At 41.5% G+C, this 12,187-nt stretch overlaps 1 protein-coding gene across 1 annotated transcript in view; it reads left to right on the forward strand.

Annotated features, from left to right (window-relative positions):
- LOC121862862 (clarin-3-like) overlaps nucleotides 1-3,589 on the forward strand; it is a 51,638-nt gene extending 48,049 nt beyond the window's left edge. Inside the window, exons 3-4 of the mRNA XM_042361205.1 lie at nucleotides 855-987; nucleotides 2,292-3,589. Of these exons, the coding sequence (XP_042217139.1) occupies nucleotides 855-987; nucleotides 2,292-2,421 (263 nt within the window). The 3' untranslated portion in view covers nucleotides 2,422-3,589. The remainder of the gene's footprint in view (nucleotides 1-854; nucleotides 988-2,291) is intronic.
- Nucleotides 3,590-12,187: the final 8,598 nt, after the last annotated feature.

The raw sequence follows: 12,187 nt of genomic DNA on the forward strand, positions 1-12,187 counted from the left end.
CCGAGATTATAAGATGATTTTACTGAATATATTCCTCTCTCTAACCACAATACACCCGCCAGTGAGAACAGTAAACGACTCTATTGAAAAGTTCACAATAACATGAATGTCGACTTTTAGATAATATCAAACACCACATTGATACAAAAAATAATACAACTTTTTGTCTTTTGATGTCGGATTCATAACAAAACTTTAATATCATCTGGAAATCTAACCTCGAATCGATGGTTTATAATTCTCATATTCCTGCGTGTCTAGATGCCAAACTTTTAACCTTGATGAGAGCCAAGATAAAAACAAGTCTCCTAATTGTTTTTTATCTGAGGTGAGAAGCCAAACCACTGCTCTTTGACATACATACACCGCCATAATACCTCCCGTAGATGTGAACATATAGATCATCTTACCTTGAGAGAGGACTGTGTAGAGGGGAGACTTGTTGTGAGTGAAGGAGTTATTCTTGGTCGACTTCCTCACAGATGCACAAGCAACACAGAATACACGTTTCCAAGGCGACTTATCTGTCCTGCAACGAGAAAAAACAGATTAAATGTTACCGTTGTCTGATCCTGGTAACACAAAAAAAGTAAATTTTATACACTTTAGACTTCAGTATACATTACAATTATTCCTGACTGGTGCTTTGTGGATATTTTAAGAGTGAGTTACGAGCCATCTTCTTTGTTTACATTTTGAGATCGGATATGAGACAGATAGGGGATAGGACGCACTTACAACCTCCTCCCCCCCCCTCTCCCCCTCCCAGTGTGTTAGTGGGAACAGCTATTCCATTACCGTCAGTGTCGTCCCAGTGCCAGGAATGGGGTAATGATCTTGTCTCTCCTCCACAGCGCTGTTCAACCTGATTTGTGTCATCCTGTGGGCGGTACAGTTTCACAAGCACCTCACCAATAACGTGCTCCTGTACGACGCTGCCGACGGCTGGACCACGGCAGGCCAGGAGAGCTTTGGCTATTCTTACTGGTGAGATGCTTCTTCCTCCTCCTCCTCCTCCTCCTCCTCCTGCTGCTACCTTCTCTTCTTCTCCTCCTCCACCTGCTACCTTCTCTTCCTCCTCCTCCACCTGCTACCTTCTCTTCCTCCTCCTCCACCTGCTACCTTCTCCTCCTCCACCTGCTACCTTTTCTTCCTTCTCTTCCTCCTCCTCCACCTGCTACCTTCTCTTCCTCCTTCTGTCTCACCCCTCTTCACTCTCCTCTTCCCCAGACAACCCTTCTTCTTTACTCTTCGTTCCTCTCCTTTTCTCCTCCTCATCTATTCTCCCTCCCTCACTCCCCTTCCTCCTCTCCTCTCCCTCTTTTCTCCTCTCCTCTCCTCTCCTCTCCTCTCCCTCCCTCCCTCCTCTCCTCCTTCGTTATATACTTCCTCATAATCTCTCAGCTGTTCTTATACTAAAGTTTTTTTTTGGCATTAGAATTTCCCATTAAGAAAAAAATGCCTTTGTTAATACTTCGCTTTTTGTTCAGGAAAATTGTCCTTTGTGAGTTAAGAGAGTTTTACTGTAATTGCTATTTACTACGGAAATTAACCCTCAAAATTTTATTAAATGAATCTGAAGGTAAATGAAGGAAAGGTTGTATTTTTTTTAATGTATTTATATAATTCATTTATCAAGGTCATTATTCATCATTCACTAAGTTGATCTCTTCATAGAGCATCAATTTTTTTTTAGAAATGATTAAAGTCAATGTGGATTTTATTCATCAGTTTCCATCAATCCTCATCTACCCATCCTTTCCCATTTACCCATAAACTCATATCTACCAATTATTAACCGACCTACCCATCAATTACCATCATCTCATCAATTCCCATCTACCCTCCCGTGCCCCCATCTACCCCGTGCCCCCATCTACCCTCCCGTGCCCCCATCTACCCCGTGCCCCCATCTACCCTCCCGTGCCCCATCTGCCCCGTGGCCCCATCTACGTTGCCCCATCCCCGTGCCCCCATCTGTGCCCCGCCCGTGCCCCCATCTACCCCGTGCCGCCATCTACCCTCCCCTGCCCCCATCTGCCCTCCCATCCCCCATCTACCCTCCGTGCCCCCATCTACCCTCCCGTGCCCCATCTACCCCTGCCCCTACCCCGCCCTCCGTGCCCCATCTACCCGTGCCCCCATCTACCCCAGCCCCCCATCTACCCTCCGTGCCCATCTACCCTCCCCCTGCCCTCCCCTATCTACCCCGTGCCCCATCTACCCTCCCGTGCCCCCATCTACCCCGTGCCCCCATCTACCCATCATTAACGTCTCTCGCTTCCCCCCAGGCTGGTAGTGGTCGCCATCTTTGTTCACGTAGTCAACATCGGCATCATCTATATGGGAACTTACGACCCCAAGGTCAAAGAGCAACTCCAGGCGCCTGATCCCAAGGGCGGCAACATCATGCTTTACTGAGGCGCCTCTTACACACAAGCTAAAGACGTCATTAGCTGGCGACATCTTAAGCTCAAGACATCTTAGGATGAAGACATCTTAGGATGAAGACATCTTAAGTTAAGATATTTTTAACCTCAAAACATAAGAGGTTGAAGATGTCTCAAGCTTCTGGTGTCGTAAGTTAGATAAGTTGTGAGGTTGTAATGTCTCAAGTTAAAGACATCTTAAGCTGAAGACGTCTACATGGAAGTCGATTTTAACCTTATGATTTCTTAGGTCAATGACGTCCTAAAGCTTGTGAAGTCATAAATCAAAGTTTCTTATTAAAAAAAACTATTGATTGACATGACAGATTGAAAATATATTGTAGGTTCGTAACGCCTGTGCTCAAGTTGTCAGTAATAATGTATGTGTTACTTTTTTGAGACATCGTGTTGTGAAGTCAATTGATGTCACTCACAGGATGTCATGAGGTTATGATATGGCGGCTAGAAAGGAAATAGGGAAGAAGTGTCTGGGGGTAATGTAAATAATGAAGTGTTTTAATTCATGATTTTGCGGAGAGAGAGAGAGAGAGAATTTTAATAGTGTATATATTAATTAGAACAGAATCATCTACTGTCCCATTTTCTTCACTTTTATCCAAATATTTCCTTCTTCTTTCACCCCTATCTTATCCCTATCTTCCTTCCCTCATTATTCTATCTTCCTTTCTCTCCTCACACTTTCCATTACCTTCTCTCTCCTTTACCTTACCTTTATCATACCACGGGATTATCTGGACCTTCTGAAGATAGAATAAGGTAATGAAAAATATATAAACATCAAACGAGAGAGAGAGATCGAGTCACACGGGAGAATAAGCGACCGTAAACACGAGGCCAATTGATAAAGAAATCCATTGAGGTCAACGATTAACATAGTACTATTGATATGAAAAACTTATTCTTTTCCAACACTTGGTAAAAGGTTTAGTAGAAAGTGAAATAACGAAAATAAAAAGTAAAGACTAGAATTATAGAGAAAACTGATAAACACAGACTAATTAAAAAGGAAAAAAAATATATTTCTGAATTTAAATAGACATTCCTCTTTTTCCTCCTCCTTCTCTACTCCCCCCAAGAGAAACAGAAATAGAATTATAAAAAAAAAACGTGATGAATGGTATCTTTAGGGGAAACTATGATAAATTAATACTTGTTCGGAAAATAGGCAAAATAAGCAAACTAGAACTTCGACTTTATGGCAAAAATCAGGAAATATTTTTAGTGTGTATACTTTGTAAACTTTGTGTCATTCTTCTACTGTAGAGGTTAAAGACCAAGTTTGTTTTTTTCTTTTTTTTCTACTCCTGCTTTCTTTCAATTGTTTTTTTTTTATCTTTTCGTCATCTCTTTCTCTCGTATATTTTGGTCTTTTTTTTAACCTATCTTTCCCCTCTTTCTTACTCCACCAACTCCTTTCATTCCACTTTTTTCCTCTCTTTCTCTCTTTCCTTCCTCTTTACCTCTCTCCACCCCGTCTCCATTTCTTTCTCCCTCCTCTTCATCTTCTCCTTCCTCTCCACATCTTCCTTCTTCCTCCCTCTTCCCTCCCCTCTTCCTTTCTCTCTCTCTCTCCCTCATCCTACTTTTCCACTTCCTTCTCCCTCTTCCCCACCTCTTTCTCCCTCTTCACCTCCTCCTCCTCCTCTTCCATCCATCCTGAATGACGTAACACCAATGAATATTCTAGCCAGTAGAACAACGCTCATTACCCCCGTGTTTTTATCGCCCTGTCATAATTTTTCCATCAGTGGCTGTGTGTGTGTGTGTGTGTGTGTGTGTGTGTGTGTGTGTGTGTGTGTGTGTGTGTGTGTGTGTAAAAATGCGATGTTATTGAATATGTTTCATCATTATGACTTTCTATTACGTTCTGCAGTATTCAAGTCTGCCAAAAATCAAGGGATAAAAATCTGACTCACTTCTGACAGGTGGAATGAGGTCAGACATAAACCTGGAACCAAACTTTTTTTTTTGTGGACCCTTGGAGTCATTAATACGGTCGTCATTGTCTTAAATAGATCCCAGTGTAGTTTGGCTTTGATTTTGTACATATATACATAAATAAATATGTAGACCCTTATCTCTTGGTCTTGTCTGTGTTAAATATATTCTTTTTTGTTACTTTCAAGTGATTCACTTTAAAAAAAAATAATAATTAATACATTTAGTTAATTTGAACCTTAAAAAAAACATCAATTATTTACTAATCTATTTCCTTACGTATATAAATTATATAAATTGATCTTGAAATTGACATCTAACAGGTCATGACGTATTAGATGAATATAAATTAGTCATTATTTGTATCGGAATTTATCTTTTAATATACATCGAGTTTGTTTATCAAGCTCCATCACCATGACAACGCCAGGAACTACGTAGCGTGAGTTGGGGTGTTACCTAAGCCTGTTACTTGCTCAAGACCGATGGAGCTGTCAGTCTAGTGGGAGAGGATGGCTGCATGGACTGACTGGCTAGACTGAGGTAGACTAACTGGGTGAAATTATTAGACTGACTGAGCGAGGTTACTTTCACTGGATTGATTGGTTAAGATAGACTATTGGTGCAAATTGACTGGTGGAATTAACAAGACTGTTTAACTTTAACTGGACTGACTGCCAATACTGCGTGAAGTCAGCTGAATCTACAGTCGGACACATTGGATAAAACTGACTGTCAACGGAGTTCTTAAAAAGACTAACTGGCTTCTTTAGATGGACTGACTGGGTAGAGTGACTTAAAGGGACTGTTCAAAAATATCATAGACAACCTAACCTCACCTAACCTAACCTAACCACCGACTGAAGAAACTAAGTGAACTGACTGGACTTTCATTAACTGGTAAAAGGAAAACTGAAAATAGTTTGATTACTGACTGGATAAAACTGAATGAACGGATTCTTGGAAGTGACTTTTTATGACTGACTTCCAAACTGACTGACTGACTGACAGGTTAAATTAATCCATAAGTCACCATCATTCTGAAACCCTGAGTAAGGTAATACGAGAAAACGGTCGATGGTAAACTAAAGAAAACACTGTGAAGATAATTTTTGTTTAGAATCAAAGGAAAAATAATAAGAAAAAAATCCCTAACCCACCGTATTATGTAAGCTGATTGAAATACGATATATCACTGAAAATGGAATCCAGGAATGGTTGTTGGTAATGTGTGTGGTAGTAAGTAGTTTAAGAGGTCATATCATTGGATTTAGAGATGGTACGATATGGTTTTTAGTGTGTGTGTGTGTGTGTGTGTGTGTGTGTGTGTGTGTGATTTTGGGACATTCAAAGGTTTATCATCGCCATGCTACTTTGTTTGGGGGGTACACACACACACACACACACACACACACACACACACACACACACACACACACACACACACACACAGGTTCAAAAACAGCCTCATACTACCTCTGAACCCCTGAATGTACCCCTCAATATCGGTGGATGTGTTGATATTAATTCTTAGGTAATATTTTGAATCATGAAATTAAACAATAACATCTCCAGTATTTTGTCTGTAGTTAAGAGAACATAGATGGAGATATCTACCCAAGAATACACATCAAGATTAAGTAAAAAAATATCTAGTGTATAATTTTGAATATTAGATAAAACTAAAACACTTGTATGGTTTTAGTCTAGTAAGTTATTTCTAGATTAAAAAACTAAGTATTAATCCTTTCAGAAATACGTACATTCAGACTCCAATGTGTATCTGTACGGAGAGGTACGATAAATTTCAAAATGAACACTGTGACTCCTGTTGTCTCGGTAGGGTTGTCAAAAACCTTCGTCCGTTGTGTCATGTTGTCTCACACAAAATCGTACAGATACTTTTTTGGAGTATGTATTACACTAAATAATCTTTTCATTATTTTCTTATAATTAACATGGTGTAAAAAAATGAATCATACAAATTCACCCTTATTTTGGTCTTAGTATGTATGATTCTTAATTAGACACCCTGTATATATTAGACAACAGATCATCACTAGTGCTAAGGATTATCAAGGCGCCCCCAGAAACTGCTTAGGCCTTTAAAGCACACACATATATATTACTTCAATATTGCTACTGTACGAAAGATTACCCCTTTTAGGAACATGATATTTAGTACAGTTATCATATGAACACTACAGAAGATTAGTAAAGTAACTTTGTCTCGTGATTGACAGGTGTTGGATGTAAGTTTTTGTATAATTATAATATTTATGAGGAGACTATTGGTAAAAAAAATATAATACTGTATATACATTTTTTTTACACCAGTTGTTATGTAGTAAGAACTGACTGAACCATTGTAAAAGTGAATGAGGAAAACCAATGTAAGACTGAAACGCTAAAAGTGATTGATGTTTTAACTTAACCCAAACCAAACTTAAGAGGATTTGTTAAGTTAGAACGATAAACACTCACCTAAACCTATTTTTTTCAGTAAAAATTTTTAAGTAGTTTGTCAATCCTAATAATGCAGAGAACTACATTCATAAACCAGTTTTCTATAGTATATCTTCCATAGTAGTTATTATAGAAAGCCCATTAACTACTTGTCTCCTCCTACTGAAAGAAAACGAGAATACGAGTCACTCTTCAGAAAATGGGAAGAGGAATCATTCTACTTGCTGATTACGTAGTGTTGTACATATATTAGTTATATTTTATTATGAACATATTCAGCAATAGAAGTTTGCCAGTAGAAACATCAAATGCTGGTTTAATAATGATGTAAAACCTATCTATCGTAATTTACATTAATAAAGTAAAGAAAAAGTGGAATTATCATCATCTTTTATTGAGGAATGCATTAGTGATCCCAAGGGTCATTCAACGCCGTTTCAACGTCGACTCAACGCTGAAACAACGCTGTTCAACCAACTGGGATCCCTTCTCTCCATGTGAGACTAATTTAAGGCATTATGTAATGTTTTTAAGATGTTGTTCAATAAAAAAAACCAATTATTAAAAAGCAAATATGTTTTTTATCCATATATAAATTAACTTCGTGTCACAATTATGCTAAATTAGTTGAACTCACAATGTCAGATTTTCAACAATGGTTATTAACTCTCTAAGTATTCTTCATTATAACTGTTGCAAACTACCAAACAGTCAGATTAATGTAGACACACAACCAGCTGACAGAAAATTTTTGCAGCAGGACGGAAATAAAGTATAATGACCGGATAACATGATAAATTTTTTTTACGTGTTCTTATTTTGCTTCGGGATTTTTCTTTTTAAATTACAGCCTTGAATACAGAAGCAGCAGCAGCAGCAGACAGGAATGGACAGATAATTACAGTCTAAAGCAGTATGTTTTGTTGTGACGGAAAAATAGTGTAATTTGTTTTTTTTCCATTCATCTCCATTTAACACTGACAGGCGTAGTATTGTCCATATTGATTTTGTTAACTTTTTCGAATTGTGTTTAAAACTTTGAAATGTATCAGGGGTTATGGGGGTTAGGGGATGTTTAGGGAGGTTGGTGGTTAGGGGGGGGGTGTTAGGGGGGATTTAGAGAGGGTTAGTCGGGGTTTAGGGGCCCAAATTAGCACGAGATTAGATTTGTATGAATATTTTTGGGGACAGTTTCAGGGTTCAAATTTGCAATGACACTGATTTTTAGGTTCACACGCACGCACACACACACACACACACACACACACACACACACACAGTATTTGTGACTTGTTGGACATACAGTGTGAGTGTGTGTGTGTGTGTGTGTGTGTGTGTGTGTGTGTGTGTGTGTGTGTGTGTGTATCGTGTAGTGTCTGTTTATGATGGGACTACTAGTTGTCATGGGGCCGCTTGCCACCACCTGCCTCACCTGGTTTTAATGGATTGGGGTAATGAGTGATGTCCCAATGGGTAATGAGAGCGTTTATAGCGTGGAACATTAGCACGGAGGGAGGTTTTCTGTCGTGGTATTACGTCGAGAGAGAGAGAGAGAGAGAGAGAGACATATCCTTAAGTACAATGGATTAACTTAGGTCAGGTCAGGTTAGGTTAGGTGAGGTTAGTAAGGGATCTGGAATGTCTGTAAATATTGTGAAAAGAAAAACAAAATATTAGAATGAATATATTTTCAACGTAAAAACGATTGAGTGAAAAAGAATGAAGGAATATGTGTATGTGTGTGTGTGTGTGTGTGTGTGGTTAGTCTCTCATTTTACGGATTACACACACGCACAAGTACATTTGGTCACACGCTTGTGCACCAATATACACAGGCATATATTTAGAAACTTAAGTAGATACATATACATACTGCAGGGCATAAAACAGACAGACAGACAGACAGACAGAGAACCAGACAGACAGACAGACAGACAGACAGACAGACAGACTCAAACACACTAGACAACAAACACACACATTGATCCAACTAAATTTAAAATATTAACAAGAAAGACTTTTATAAGGCTTACTAAAATAATTAATTCTTTATAGACGAACTAGCTATTCATAACGTTCTGTCAGTCAGTCAGTCAGTTAACCAAGAATCACATTCATAGAGTTACCAGACGCACCTAGAAAAAAATAAATAAACCGGAAGATCGAGAAGACATCAATCAGTCAGGATTTACATACATAGAGCTATCCGACATCACCAAAAATGAAAAAAATAAATAAAAAGCGCTGGGAGGTGAAATGGGTCAAGGAGTCATAACTCGTCTACTAATTAATGCTTATGACCGTAATTACAGTGATCAGTGAACCGTGTGTGTGTGTGATGGGGGTTACCTGCTGCCACCTGAGTTAAGGCTGATGGATTATAAGTGGATTTAATGTGGAGACGAGGGGTGTTTGTGGAGGTGTGGAAGGAAGAGGGAAGGGGTGGGTGGAGGGTGGGTGGAGAGGGAAGGTGGGTGGAGAGGGAAGGGGTGGGTGGAGGGAAGGGGTGGGTGGAGGGAGGGGGGTGGGTGGAGGGAAGGGTGAGTGGAGGAAGGGGTGAGTGGAGGAAGGGGTGGGTGGAGGAAGGGGGGTGGGTGGAGGGAAGGGGGGTGGGTGGAGGGAAGGTGGGTGGAGGGAAGGGGTGGGTGGAGGAAGGGGTGGGTGGAGGAAGGGGTGGGTGGAGGGGAGGGGTGGGTGGAGGGAGGGGGTGGGTGGAGGGGAGGGGTGGGTGGAGGGGGGGGTGGGGTGGAGGGGGGAGGGGGTGGGTGGGGGAGGGGGTGGGGTGGAGGGGAGGGGGTGGGTGGAGGGGAGGGGTGGGTGGAGGGAGGGGGTGGGTGGAGGGAAGGGGTGGGTGGAGGGAGGGGTGGGTGGAGGGGGAGGGGGGTGGGTGGAGGGGAGAGGGGTGGGTGGAGGGGGTGGGTGGAGGGAGGGGGTGGAGGAGGGGGTGGGTGGAGGGAGGGTGGGTGGGAGGGGGTGGAGTGGAGGGAAGGGTGGGTGGAGGGAAGGGGTGGAGGGAAGGTGGAGGGGGGGTGGGTGGAGGGAAGGGGTGGGTGGAGGGAAGGGGTGGGTGGAGGGGAAGGGGTGGGTGGAGGGAAGGGGTGGGTGGAGAGAAGGGCGTGTGTGTGTGTTTACAGTCTACTGCTACTCCATCTCTCGGGATAAAACATATTATTATTTCAGTAGTATGGGGGTAGTAACATTACAATCGGCTTACTGTCACGGTGTCTGTGTCTGTCTGTCACGGTGTCTGTCTGTAAGTTGCTCTGTTTCTCCTCTTCTCTCTCTCCTTTTATTTCTCTTACCCTATCTCCCCTTCTCGTTATTTCTCCTTTTATCCTTCCTTTCTCAGCTAAATCTTATCTTTATCTCTTTCTGTTTCCCTCACCCTTTCTCTCAGTCTTTCTCCTCACCTCTCAATGTTTTTCGATCACTTTCTCTTTTTTCTACTTCTCTCACACTTTCTACAAATTTGGGCTCTGAATATGCAAAACAAGAGATAATAAGGATTTAAGTCCAATAACTCACACACACACACACGTGTACATGCATAATACACATCCATTCTAGTGACCACATTTACACCCCACTCCCCACACACCTCCCACACCAATACACCCACAGACAAACCACTTAAAATTGAGCTTCCTGAAACACATCCAATAGTCTCTCTCATCATACTCCCCACTTTAATTAGACACAAACAATAGTGTGTGTCAAGCGCAAAGACAAAACGAAACAAGAAATGCATTTACCTCCTCCCCAATAAAAACAAGAACAGTGTTTATCAGTATTGTACCAGGTCAGAATACCTCCCTCCTCCCTCCCTCCCTCTCCACCCCCCAAAAAAATATCTAACGTCAATGTTGTACTGCTCGGCTGGTGATTGGAGTACGCGTGTTTGTCTTGCTCACCTTAACTATGGTAGATAGTTATATTGGTAACTAAAACGGAGGAGATTTTGCATTGTGACTATACTGTACCGGCTTATTTTAACTACGATAATAAAGTTAGATTGATGACTAAAATGGGGCAGGCAAAGTTGTTAGGTTAAGCTGTTAGGTTGTGCTGTTAGGTTAAGCTGTTAGGTTAAGCTGTTAGGTTAAGCTGTATGGTTAGGTGCAAATAATGAAGGTGGTGACTAATGCCTCATATATTTTACACTGTGATGGAAAATGCTATCTTTAGGGGTGCGTAGCCAGCTCTATACCTGCATCCTCTGACTAATTTACTGATATGATGATAAAGCTAAACACTCATTGTACTTACTCCAAAAAGTATCTTTACGGAGGTGACCGATGGATTTCAGAATGAACACTGTGACTCCTGTTGTCTCGGTAAGGTTGTCAAAATCCTTCGTCTGTTGTGTCATAGTGTCTCTCACAAAATCGTAAAGATAATTTTTTTTGGAGTGAGTTATATTATGCAGTATGGCGTTGCAATCCTCCCATACCAACTTACTATCATTCACATTCACTTAATAATCCCTCGGGCTCATGCACTCACTCAAAACATTCACTCTTTGCACTCACTCAAAACACCCACTCTACGCAGCCAAGTGACCAACGTTATCACTTACCTTTTCTTACTAACGAGATGACTAACGCAATATTTATCAACAAACAAACAATATTTACTATACTGAAAATATTATTAACACCCTTTGTATAGGTCTTGTATGTACACAACACAACAGGAACATGAAACTTTATTACACGTCTTGTTGACTCAATGAAGAGAACAGTTTACACCCATCGATGAAGAGCAGTACTGGGTATAGAACCGAGTTATCTCGAGTATTTATCGTCCGCTAGGGTAGGGGTAGGGTAGGGTAGGGTAAGGGTGGGGTGTAGGTGGGAGGGGGTAGTAGGTAAGGGTGTGGGGTAGGGTAAGGGTAAGGTAGGGGGGTAAGGTAGGGGTAGGGGTGGGGGTAAGGGCAGGGGTATGGGTAGGGGTAAGGGTAGGGGTAGGGGTAGGTAGGGGTAGGTAGGGGTAGGGGTAGGGGTAGGGGTAGGGTATGTGTAAGGTGGGGTAAGGTAGGTAAGTGTAAGGGTAGGTAGGGTAGGGTAGGGTAAGGTGGGGTAGGGTGTATGGTAGGTAGGGTAGGGTAGGGTAGGGTAGGGTATGGTAAGGGGTAGGGGTAGGTAGGGTAGGTAGGTAGGGTAGGTAGGGTAGGTTCGATTACTTGATATTATTTCACCTGTTAGGGATTAATTTTCGGCAAATTTAATATCACTCTCAGACACCATGCAGTCCTAAAACCACATGCGGGGGAAACCTAATCAGTCAGGTCAGGAAAGGTGGCAATTGCTAAACACAGCCTAAAATTTGTTCAT

The sequence above is a fragment of the Homarus americanus genome, unplaced genomic scaffold, assembly GCF_018991925.1.
Source record: "Homarus americanus isolate GMGI-L3 unplaced genomic scaffold, GMGI_Hamer_2.0 scaffold24922, whole genome shotgun sequence".
Lineage (NCBI taxonomy): Eukaryota > Metazoa > Arthropoda > Malacostraca > Decapoda > Nephropidae > Homarus > Homarus americanus.